Genomic DNA, 13,311 nt, shown 5'->3' with positions numbered 1-13,311 from the left:
GTTTGCTAGAGGTTCTGAGCTTCTCTGCTAGAGGTTCACTGGTGGACCCCCTAACTCCAGTTATAGTCAGAAAGTGTCGATGTGTTCCATGTGCTGAACTTCTTTGCACAATCAATTTACACAATTAATTACAGAAACAGATTGCTTGTGAAACCTTAGAGCAATGGAGTTTTTGTCAATATCTTTGTCTGATATTTCAGTAATGTGGCTGGCTGGTTTTCTGCACGCTGATTGTCCTCGCAGTCAACAATGAAAATAAAAACAAATTTTTAGCTTGGGTATCAGAGAATGATCACGAGTGAACAATATAAAGCTGTCACATTTCTGAACTAGAGAACAATTTAATGCCATAGTTGCATCAGATAAACTACATTCTGAAATCAGTTTGTCAGGGGAAAAGAAGAATTCAGGTCCCATGTCCTGAAAAGCATGGCAATACAGTATTAAAGCCAATCAGCCATCATTTTTATATAAAACTGTTGTGAAAGTTGTGTTCAGCCATCATCAAAACAAATTCTTAATCTTTTAACTGTGCTTTACTTAAACAAACAAACAAAACAAAACAAACAAAAAAACCCCAACAAAAACTATGGCCTGAAATCAATACTTCCATTGCAAATACTAGAGAACAAAACAATTGAAGCACAATGGCCAGGAGGTAGCTACAGTGTAAGATCACTTTGCTAAGCTGTCTCTGTCTTGAATCAAAGCCTCTCACCCTTTAGCCACTTAAGGAACATAGAATTGCAGTCCAAGCAGACAGAAACTCCTCCATTTCCAAATACAGGCTTGCGGTGGGAACAAATACAGATCTCAAGCAAAGCCATAAAATGATGAAGCAAAACTTATTACAAGCAGCTTTTCCTCCATAGCTCTGGTTTCATTAAGTAAACATATTCCAGTTGAATCCTTTACAAACTATATCAATAAATCATGATCTTCCCATCTTTCCCCAGAAAATCTGTACAAGGATAACTGTACACGTGCCCAAGAAATAGAGGATGTTATTTTATTGGAGGTCCACAGGTAACTGTATCACATTAGGGAGTGGAAGAATCTTGTAGTATGGCACAACACAATATCTCATTCTAAACACTTAAAACAGAAGGTTAAATGATATGCAACATGGTCAAATTGGTAACTCTCCATCTTCTAGGCACCACTGAAAAAAAATAAAATAAACTTTAATAAATTGAAAAAAATAATATAGTCCATTTATTTGTTTGTTGCACTGTCTTTAAACGAAACAGCACTTTGAAAGTCACAAATAAAAAAGCAGCACTTTCTCTTAATACCAACACCACCGTAACACATACTGTAGCGTGGCATGCAAATCCAGATCTGTAGGTTTTTTTTTGTTTTGTTTTTTGTTTTGATTAACAAACGGAATGGTAATTTTTCTATCTCAAATATTAGTAGCATAACATGTAAGTGCAGATCATTCTGGCCACAGGTGTGGTAAGCCTTAACAAGTGTGTATTACAAGAGCATAGAACACAGAGCATGACGCTTACATCCAAGAATGTCTCTTTTGAACTGAACACGGTCTTTGTTACAGGCTGAATTCCAACTTGTACCCAAACTGCAGTAAACAAGAATATTGACCGCTTCTGGTTTTTCTTAAAAAAGAGATGCAGTCACCACCAAAGCATAGCCATTAACAACCTGCTCAAAAAAATGCCATAGATCCACTGAAAAAAAAGCTGTTTTTTATTTTTTAGTAGACTCCATTATGCAATAAAGTTTCCATTATAGCCATGTTACAAAGTCTTACAGTGGTACTGCGTTGTCATTCCTGTTAAGTAAAGATTTGTATAGACACCGAGAAACGGTGCAATGTTCAAAGCTGTTCAAACTGAGCTAAGCTTCACGAGACCACGTACTGAGTCTTCATGCAAAGAATCCTGGCTGGCTAGACTCAGGACGTGCATTGTATGGCTGTGTGTAATAGGACTTCCACTTGGCAGCATCCCAGGGGGTGAAGGTGCTTCTTCAGGAGTAAGAAACTGATGACCTTCGTGTTCCTCTTTCAAGGGTATCATGTCTGTCAAACCTGTGTCTGATGTGAGATTTGGCATGGAAGATGGTGGTGTTGGTTGCCCTAGAGTTAGAGCTGCACAAGGCCCACTGATAGAAGTCTTTCCTGGTAAAGGTAGCTCTTCACTAGTTATGCTGGGCTCACTCTGTAGTAGGGGTGTGGCAGCAGCCTGCAAAACGAATTTAGTGCTCTGAATGCACTGATCTTGGTCACACTGTAGAACGGAAAGGTGTCAAATTATAAGGCAAACAAAAAGATAAAAAAAAAAGAATATGGACAAACAGTATGGGAAAGGATGGGATGTGAAGAGAAAAAAAGAGAGACATTAGTATCATTCCATGGTTAGCCATCCAAAAATCCCACTGCATGCGTAACTAAGTCAGGGCTTTGGATTATTATAAAAGTATATTATTATCATAAATATTTCCACTGTTCACATAAAGGCTTTTGTTACCTCCAAAATAGTATTTTCTATGTCCTGTAATACTTTGCTTAGACCAGAAAGCAAACCAGAAGCTGAACAGTACTTGTGCAGCTCACTGCACAGAACACTCAAAACCTGCCTGGCTGGAGGTGACACATGCAGGCAGGTACATCACTTCCACTCTACTCATTTTACCCTTTAGTAGGTGGCAGTGCATGGCAGTTCACAGAAGCCCAAAGGCAAAATTCAAATGCTATTCCACATTCATAAACAGTAGCCAAGTCCTTTATTGGTCTTTACGAGTAAGAACTAAGGTGCCACAGACTTTTTTTGATGCTGAAGATGATTTTATGTAAGCACAGGCATCAGCATTGCCTCTGCGATCACACTATTTTCCAATTTAATAAATGTATTCTTATTGTAGAAGATGTGTGCAAATAAGGCAGCACTGTCTATATAACTGACATGAAAAAACAGCTTCCACAATTTTTAGGCTGTTTCTTGATCAATTTAATTTTGATAATACAAAGAATCAAGCTAGCAAACAAGTTTTCTGGCAAGCACTTTCACTTTCAATAGTGAGACAAATTCAGCATTATATAAATCCAATTAAGTTCAGTGAATATTACTAGGAATGCTTTCGGCACGGCATCACTCTAAAACACTGTTGACATAAAATTGTCATTCATTCCTTGAGATGACAAGACAGGTGGGTGTTTCAGCTCACTAAGGGGCTAGTACCAAATTAAGTTTCTTTAACACTAACTGGAATGATTTTGAGAGCTGCTAAAGACAAAATGCATTATTCATCACTTAAAACATCTGCAGATCTTCAAAATCCTGTTTGATACATTTGCTCCACTGCTGTTCTGCTGTGCAAGAGAAATGCTACAGTCAATTAATACCACTATAAATTCAATGCAGTAAAGAAAATTTGGAAGCAAGTTTATATATATATACATACATATATATAATCTCCATCCCCTGAGGTAAGACATGCCTGTTTATTGTTAATTAAAGGATTCTGTTAAAGCGAGATGTTCTACTTTATGACTGACTTCTTCCACCTACATCAAATTACTGAAAGCGATTACAAATCCAGCATCTGTTCAAGATATTTCCAGTCCTGACCACTGTTACTGACACTGCAGCAATACACAATGATGTGAACTCACAAGAAGGACTTTTGCTTCCTCTAGTATATGATGAAAACCATTACCATGATTGGTTCCTCTGATGCTACGGATGTTGAATGCACATGCCATTGTATTCAAAAAGCATGCAAGCTGACTACTTTGTCTCAGTAGGTAAGCCAATATTTTAAACACAGCTAGGTAGTTCAGAACACTGAAACAAAAAACTTTTTGACTTGCAGAAGTCTGATCTTTACACTACCCAATACTTAATGTTTCAGAAAGACAAATGAGCTGGCCATTATATAAACAGAGTTCGTACAAATTGCAGGCATTCTTTTCGCTACAAAATGATGAACATCTCCTGCTGAACATTTTCAGTAGTCCCAAATAATTTCAGAAGAATTATTCATAGGCTTAAAGCCAAAATCTTGTATAAGTACCTTTCTAAGGAGAAAATTGTTCGGCACTTTTTGAAGTCATGCTTTCAATTACTAATGCACTGTGAATAATGCGATCAATACACCATTATGTACTTCTACGCATTTAAATGAAACTCTAGCTCTTGAACCAACCTTTCTATGTAGACCTTAAAAATCTGTTAGCCAACTTTTAAAACTTCAGAAAGGTCAAAAAAACCCAACATCTCTGAAAAATCTTATCTGAAAAAGCAGTAACTAAGAAGCACGTTAAATGAAGGAGTGCCTATAACCATTGGGTTGACTGAAAACAAACAATTCTAGCAGCAGGCTTATTTTATTACAAGTTTACAGTCTTAAAATAGCTGGAGGTAATTTGCTTGAAATCTTTGTATGGCCTGGATTAATTTTCTTTTTACTGAACTCTACCACATCTCAATTGAATCAACACTGAAAAGATAGAGCAGCACCATAAAGCTCCATTAAACAGAATGTTATAAAATCCTTTCAGGTGCCGTCCAGCTCTTAATTTTCCATGCACTTATGACTTCCCTAAAGCCTCTGATTCTACTCAGACACACAGTTTCAGGTTTGGTTTTTTTTTTCCGCTCTATATATTTTTCTAAATGAACAGCAATTATCATGTAATATCTCATGTGAAACAAAAGGCCACGATCGGCTTTCAAAGGCATCTAAGGTAGATGGGCTACATGAAGCTCTCAAAACCATAAGCAGCACATACTATACCAGCAGACTAATAGTAAACTAAACAGAGAAATCAGATTCGTTTATAGGGCTGGTGTGTTTTTTTCCACTGGATTCAGTATTTGATTCTTAACTAAATGAAATCTATGGGGAAAAGGTCTACCAGCTCGAAGTCACAAGAAAAAAAGAATCCAAGCTCTGAAATCTAAACAGTTAAAAATATACTGTAGAAATTATTCCACCACTACCTTCTTACTTCAGATCTACTGATTTTATTTTCTACTTGCAGTTTCCACTGTTTCAGAGGAACAGCATATTCCAAAGGCAAGAAAAGTTTAATAAATTCTACAAGTACAGAATTTCAATATATATATATATGCATAGAAAATTTCAGCCATCACTATTTATTTTTACATTAAGAGGCACTAACCAAAGCAAGTTAGACGATCTAAAATTCTGAGTTTATTTCACAAATACATACAAACAACTTTGCTGGAAAGAACAGTCTTAATTTTCTCTAGAAAATCAGCTTTTTTTTCTAAGCTACATAAAACATACACATTAACAAAGCTCTTGTACATGGCAGTGTTGCTTTCACATTTCTGGTGCCAATGCGGAGATAAATTACTTTGAATTTAAAATGAACTTGGTTAAAATTGTTCTAACTCCAGTAACATTAAAGAATTTTTACAGTCCTCAAAGGTGAAGGAAAAAAAGGTTGAATTATCTGAGCATCTCTGATTGAAGTACAGAAGGTTCAGACATCTGACAACACTGAATGCCACTGCTAGGCAGTAACAGAAAAGATGCTGAAATACCGTATTATATAGATATGATGGATGAGTACAGAACTGTGGGATGGAGCTGCCTAATTGTTCAGAAGGGCTGAAGGATTTCACACCCAGCACCACGGTACTGTAGCAGCTGAGCCACAAGGCCAGCAGACAACAGACAGCTCCACTAACAAGAAGTGTAGTGCAACAGATTGGTCAGTGGAGAGAAACAGCTCTGAAGTAAAGCTGCTCCTCTTTTCCGGGGATTTTACTTTACAAGACTAGTTAACAGCTGCTTCTTGCAGACTGAATGCCCAAGAGTGGTTAAAACATACTGTGGGATGTCCAGGAGCAAAACCAGTGAAAGAAGTCTAGTCTGTGCACTGTGATACTGCTCTGCTAGGCTGCAGTAACGATGACTAGGTAAGATCCCTAAGTTCTGTCTGAGGCCCTGAAAAAACCACAGTACTAGAGTAAATATTCAAGGGAACACATCTGTAAAACTCCAAGCAAAGTGGAGCCCCAATCCTTGCTGATCTTTGTGTTGCCATGGTAGAAATATTTACCTCTAATAATGAGAATATGAAAAGCAAGGGGGAAAGAACAATGGGGCAAGTCAGAGTAAACATTCCCTGAATCAACTGTAACCCTGTTTGCAAATCAGTACCAGAAATACTGCTATAAACGTTCAGGAGAGGACTTGCTGCATATTTCACAGGTAATCATAAGTTGCATATGCACTGTAATAGAAGAGAAAACAAACCCTTTAACCACTGAACTTGCATTGAGGAAAGGGAGAATTGGATATAAAGGGAGTCTTGCAAACAAGCAGCTACCTAAGCATTGACAGATGGATACCTGGAATGCTGGAGCATATGTGCATTTCTTTATGAAATGAACCTGTCCTGATACAAAGGCAGACAGAAGTAAAATCTAGCACTTCAGTAAGGCATTAGAGAAGATGTAACAGTAAAAGTAAACACAGCATATTCCATGGAACGAGATGGATTCTGTTTCTTTACAAAGGACTACTGAAAAAGACAAAAAACCTGAATCAAAACCCAAGAATCAACTCAGGCTTTTAAGATAAAGCTAAATACTGCAGAAGAACAGATTCAGGTAACAGTAGCTGATGATTTACAAATTAAGACTTTTTCCACAATACAAAGAAAGTAAACCTTACAATGGAAAAGGAAAGAAAGGACATGGAAAATTATGATTTCATAATGGTTAAGATGCTGCATTTCACACAACCCCTCCACCTCTTTAGAATGAGAAAAGAAATACCTGGGCAATGAAACTAATGAAGAGCTTGTAAAAATAATTAGCAGTAAGATGCTAATAGGGAAATACTATGGAAATATTGGCTCTACACATCATTAGCTCCAAGCAAGCATGCCTGTCACATGGATAAGATTATTAAACTGGCTAATAAATTCACCAGATTAATTTAAAATTATATTGAAAAAGATATCAAAAGCACTGGGAATGTTTCAGAAAATAATAATATACATGGTACTGGCCTTCAGAAAAGTAAATATAGCTTCATACCTTACTAACATAAGGCAGGAAGTAAGGAAAAAACAGGAAAAAAAGCTCTTTTTTATATAAAGCCCTAAAAAATAAAAATAAATCACAGTATGGGCCTTCGAAGCACTGATGATAACAAAACCTCTGACTTCCTGAGATTGTGGCAAATAAAGTCAATAGCAAAAACAGGGCAAATCTTACATGAAATATTCAATGTCTCAAAGGCAAAATAACCACAGAAGCTTTTAAATACAAAAACAGCACCCTATAGATGGTATCCTGAATAAGGGATAATGTATTGCACTGGAAACAAATGTCTGTCAAGTTTAAATGTAGATTTATATTTGTTTTTTTAACTTAAATGCAGAAACTATGATCTCTGCTAGGAGATGCATTAGAATGAATGAAAGCAAAATGTAACACTAAGCATCTTAGAGAGATTTAAAAAATGTCCAGAGGCTAGCTGCATGAGGCAAAAGAATTCTATTTATAAAGGTACCAGTCAGTGGGTAAAAGATCTGAGGGAGGGGATGGAATGAGGGGAGAGAGTAAAAGAGTGAGAGAAAATGTTCATTAAAATCTTTCTTAAATATCAGTTGACATGAGACATTTTAGCACATTCTGTGGATTTAGTATAACATCTAGAATTTGAGATTCAATAGAGACATAAGATGTAACGAATTCTCGAAAAAAATATCAAGGAGTCTTACTATAGAAGTGTACTAGAACACACTTCAGACTTCTGACAACTGATTTCCTAGAGTCAGAGTTAACTTGCTGAAATAGTGTAATTATCTCTGGTGATATAAAAATGGCTAAAACTCTGCTCATTTAAACAGTATTTATGGACTACAAGTATGATCTACATATGATTTTAAGTCAAGGAATATCATTATATTTCTCCTTCTCTGAAAGTATATTAATACAAGCTGCAGTTTCAGACACACACACTTCAAAACAGACACTCTTGAGGCCTACCTGCCTCAGCTCCAAAAGTAGGCCTCTGCCCTTTTTCCCCAAGAGGTATGCAACGTTCCAGAAGGGAAGACAGAATAATATTCCACGTACTGCACAACCTTTGTCAGTGAGTGGTAAAAGGAATGTCTTCTCTTCCACAAAGACTTTCCTTCTCCTGTTCCACGTCCACTGCAGTCTTGGGCTTGAGCCAGTCCATTACTGAAAACTTCAATCACCAAAGGAAATTCTGATGTTTACTTCTGAATTCTGAGTAAAAGGAATTCTAGAGAATTCTGTAGCGATTCCTTCCCAAAAGTAAATGTAACGTCAAGTGCCTTGTTTGTCCTCTACCATAAAGCGTACTCCACTGCCTTTCATTCAAAAACCACATTGGTCTTTTTTTGGAGACCAAGTAAGTGGTTGGTGTTCCCAGCACTGCTGCCCCCAAACTTCTGAGGAAATTAAGACTGCGTACTGGGATGAAAGAGACTGGTTATACACAGCTGGGAAAAGCATTACAAGTCACTTCACTGGAAAAGTTTTAAACACAACTATGAAGTTTTACTTGATTAATCCTGTTATATTTAAACTGGAATTGAAAATCTTGAAACCAATTAGAATGGCTGAAAACAACTAAGCTAGTGGTAAGGGAAATTAAAATTTATGTATTTTAAAGCTTGCATTATGTGGATGAGATCTTTGAATTCAGAAAACTGGTTTTCTTGCTTTATGAGATATGAAGTAGGAGAGAGAAGAACAAAGATAGGTTCAAGGTCTCCTACTTTAGAATGCAGTAAAAGGGAAACATGAAACACAAACAGTTAAGAAGTTATATTCCACTGCATTGCTCCAAGAAGGAAATGAATTTATAATTTCTTATGCTTCAAATAATTCAAGAAAGACTATGAATAGAGAAAGGGAAACAGTGCTAGAGAAACGGAAACAAAGCAGATCTTTAAAAGCTTGCAGCAAAACACCAGAAAAAATTTAATGCTAATAGCCAACTACCATTAGAACCCAACTGCTTGTGGATACAGACCAGGAATAATACCCTGAGATAAAATGGCATCGGTGTCTCAAAGAGATTCCTCCATATAAAATATGACTCTGTTACATATTTAAAGCTTCTTCTGTGAGACCATCTTCAGGAATGAAAGCTGTACATTTCAAAGTGACTTTGCTAACTGTTAAGGAACGTAAACCTGTCCTGACTCAAATATTGCGATGTTCTAGGATCTGAGCAGTTCAAATCCTTGAAGAACTGAATATGTGTGTTTACAGATATTACACTTGAAAGTCATAACAGCTACCTGTTTGACTTAAAGTAGTACTATAACAGGTATTTCCATTTCTGCAGACAAATTTGGCCTATCTTCTATCAAATTAACTTGCTCATTAACATTTCATACAATGTCTTCTTACAATGAGATTTTAATTCCTATAATGTTATGATGGTTTAATGCAACAAACCTTTTCAGGGCTTATGATCATAAATAAGAAACATCTTGACTAAGTCAGAAACTTTGGGTAATCCCTAAAAGAACCTGGGCTATCTCTGAGTTTCCCTTTCTTTTCCCTCTTTTAACAACTCCTTTTCAGGGTTAAATTTTTTTGAGTAAAATTTGCATGGAGCCCTACCTTGTTCTGCACAACTGAATCTCACAGAAAATTCAAACATTTTTTTCATAAAGGAGAACAACTAATTCTCCACTTAGTACACAAAATAATAAGTAGAAAAAGCACAGAAACGAGCAATAATTTTATACCAGTTTATCAGCAACGCTAGAACTAAACTGTTTGAGGAGAGTTATGCTGGAAGGTTTTGTGGCCTCTTTGTTGGCAGAGAGTACATAACATATGGCTTCTTCGAGAAAATCTTAAAATTCAAGGTATGTGGAAAACAATTCTAAAACAGGCACATATGTAAGATGCTTGCCTTTGGAAAAAGATCTCTGAGTTATTCTTTTCTTCTTGGCACTGGAAATCCTATCTTCCATTATGATAGTCATTGCTACCAGCAAAAAACAAAAACAAAAACAACAACAAAAAAGCAGTAAAAACTATTGGCACAGTTTCAAAAGATGTTTTAAAGTTTTGTTGTAACAATCCAGTTGCCATATTTTGTTCATTGGAAGTTCACTGTCCTCCTGCTCTTCCTTCATTATACTTGTCCCCTGCAAACTCCTTTGTTCATCTTTGCTTTTTAAAATGTATTAGTCTATGCAAAACTGCAGCATACAAGCAAAGAAGGAAACAAAACACAGAAAGTGCTATATCAAATAACAATCAGAGCAAGTCCACAATACTTGAATATTCCAGTTCAAAACATAGCACATCTCAGCAGTACAAGCCAAAACACCAGTATATTCAATAAACCAACAGAGAAGAAAAGCCTCTTTTTCAAAATCCACGAGCATTAACTATCACACTATGTGAAACATACAGTGTTTTTTCTTTCTTTACTGTTAATAAATAAGTCATTCCACCCAAAGTGTCAGCTGTATCCAGTTAGTTATTACTTGATTAGTTCACATGAAAGTGGAGAAGGAAAACATTCACAGGAATCTTGATGAACAACACTATGGGATGATTCCTACCATGTTGCTCTGAGATTGTGTGGCCCCATACATAGTAATGCCATTTGATGGTCCTGCTAATTGCGGCGTATCTGGTTGTATAAATCCTCTTCTGTCAATTAAGCTATGGAATAATCAGAATAAAGAAAAAGAGTTAGAAATACTTCTGACCAATAATTACCTCCTCTAAACAAAAGGAAATTTTATAGCAGTCAATAGACATTAATGCATTACCAGTATCTTCAAATGTTGCTTTTTAAACTAAGTGCAAGACTTCATTTCTAACTATCAGTGAGTTACTGCTTCCTTGTAATACCACCTTCCATATAGTATTTTGTACTGCTACTTTTCTGAAGGCTTAACAGGGACAAAAGATTTAAAAGCTGAGTGAGAGATGACCAGTACCAAGAAAATAAGCATTTTAAACAACAGGTGTGAAACCAAATTACAAACTCAACAGCACACTTTGAATCAGAATCTATTTCAAGGAGCCTTTTGCTATTCCATTTTTACACCTTTAAATTAAAGCTCAGGTCCAGACTAAAGAACAATAACTGGAATCACCTGACACAGTTAAAGATTTTGCTGAAATTCCATACACGCTTTTACCCTCAGTTTGAGAATTCTATTCCCTATTTTGGTTCTGCTAGTTAATAATCATATAAAAAGCTGAACATAAAGAGTGTAATACTATAATCTACATGTATATTAGATCTTATTTCCACACAAAACAACAAGTTTTCAACAGCTTATGCTTCTATTCTTTTTTTCGTTGATGTTGTTGCTTGTTTTTAAATTAGTTTCAATTATATTTTCACACTTTTTTTTAATATATTTTAAAGTCTTAGATGAAAATGTTATTATCCTGTGACATTAATGGTGTTTCTCCTCATCTAGAAAGTCACAAGTTTGACAAGTCAAGAATGCTAAAAAAAATTAATTTCCTTCTGGCCTCTGCCAAAAAAAAACCATCAACAAAGCAATCTGACAGGACATCAAATTTTAACCACAGGTATTTTAGCTCCTGCTGCTAAAGGACAGGAATGCCTTAAAAAACCTAAGAGCTAGAGACAGCATAGAACTAGTTTTATTTGCTGATTTATGGGGCTTCTAAATCCCCACTAAGTCAAGATAGCCTCAAATTTAAAATATAAGCACATGCATAGAAAAAGATAAGGTACTTCCTCTCCCAAAAGTCAACGATGCTTCCACCATGCATAAAACAGTTTAAGATCTCCTCACAAAGCTATGCAGAACAGATTTTTAAAGTACACTCACAACACTTAGATTTTAATTTCAGATGGATTTCTGTCTTGTGGAAAACACACCTTCAAAAGTCAGCTGCTTGAAAAAAGCATGTGATGTATTATATCAGAATTCTAATTAGACCTCTGTTGACAGCCATGAATCAAATTAAGATTTGAAAGTTACTGCTGAGGGCATGTAAAATGTATTCTGGGTTTTATAGCATGGGTTTAAAATGAGAAACTCTATCTTTAATGGGAGTGAGAAATGTTTCAGTTATTAACTTACTCTACATTCCATTTTGAATTTTAAGCTGCAACTGCTAGTAAGGCATCTTACTGGAATTTAAGGAAAATTAAATCTGAATATCTAGTGACTTGTGTTGCAGCTGAGATTAAATATTTCAAAGCAATCCTGTTCTGAAACAGAATGTTAAGATTCTTTGATTCCTCTGTTTGACCAGAAAGAGAGTACAAAAAATGGAAGGCTTTAAGTTACATTTTGAAGTGAGTAAATTTTTAATCAGTCACAAACTACCTCCCTGCAGATACTATGCATTTACTTCACCATCTCAATAAATTATGTTAGTATATGGAATTCCAGGAATAAACCCAGAAGCTCTGTAAAAACACAAGAGTCACTGCCAGTCTGATCTATTGTATATGGCTAATTGTATCCATTCAAGTACCTACTTCAAATACTGAGAAACATTATACGGTTTTAATACTTATTTTCACATGGGGTCAGACAAAAGACTTGGAAGCAAGGCATCAATTTTTTCTATGACAAACAAAACAGCAGGATTAAAAAGCTGGCCTCAAGTACCATTGCCAGAGTCAAGAAGCAAAGGCGAGATTATTCTTTCCCACACAGGGATTACAGTGTTAACCTAGAACAAGGAAGTCATACTCTTTTCTAAGGAAAAGATACCAGCCTCTGCTGCTGACCTCCAATTGCTCTGCGGAAGAGTTTTTGGTTTTCATAAGAGCAAAGACAGAAATGCCACATCTAGGGAAATACCTTAGCCACTGATCTATCAACTCATTTACTCTTAATAGTTCAGATTCAGTTCTTACCTCATTTCAGAGGAAGCAAACAAGCTTCAAGAGAAAAGTATCGCCACAAAATTAATCTGTAAGATGAAAGTCATCTAATACTGTGGAACTGGGCCACTACGGTACACATATTAGACCAGCTATCTAACCACAGAGCAGTGAAGTTTGATAAGAATGGTGCCCTTCCTGCTGCCAGTTATTTTTTCTCTAGTCTTAGCTTAGATGAAAAACTCTATCTAACCCTGAAAATATTAATACTGCAGAGTTGTAAAATGAAATACTTAAGTATCAGAAATTAAACCAGTAAGCTTTCTCTAGAATTATTTTGGCACAAGGAAACCAGAATTTTCTTGGTTTTGTATATGCTAAAAGTAGCGTAAGAAAAATTGTTGTCCATTTAAATAAAAGAGTCCAGAGATAAAATAAACTTATCAAAATAGTCATAGAACTAATGAT

At 35.9% G+C, this 13,311-nt stretch overlaps 1 protein-coding gene across 2 annotated transcripts in view; it reads right to left on the bottom strand.

Annotated features, from left to right (window-relative positions):
* Positions 1–995: 995 nt before the first annotated feature.
* ZDHHC14 (zinc finger DHHC-type palmitoyltransferase 14) overlaps positions 996–13,311 on the bottom strand; it is a 101,400-nt gene continuing 89,084 nt past the window's right edge. The window contains exons 8-9 of one of the 2 annotated variants that reach the window (XM_065732630.1): positions 10,577–10,679; positions 996–2,252 (exon numbers count right to left, since the gene is read on the bottom strand). In XM_065732630.1, coding sequence (XP_065588702.1) covers positions 1,851–2,252; positions 10,577–10,679 — 505 coding nt within the window. In that variant the 3' untranslated portion in view covers positions 996–1,850. The remainder of the gene's footprint in view (positions 2,253–10,576; positions 10,680–13,311) is intronic. The other variant, XM_065732639.1, reaches the window with a different exon arrangement.

The sequence above is a fragment of the Cyrtonyx montezumae genome, unplaced genomic scaffold, assembly GCF_038088225.1.
Source record: "Cyrtonyx montezumae isolate F1298 unplaced genomic scaffold, pur_monq_1.0 scaffold_0, whole genome shotgun sequence".
NCBI classification, from domain to species: Eukaryota; Metazoa; Chordata; class Aves; order Galliformes; family Odontophoridae; genus Cyrtonyx; species Cyrtonyx montezumae.
Note: the sequence above shows the minus strand (reverse complement) of the source record. Positions and strands in the feature narration are given on the sequence as shown.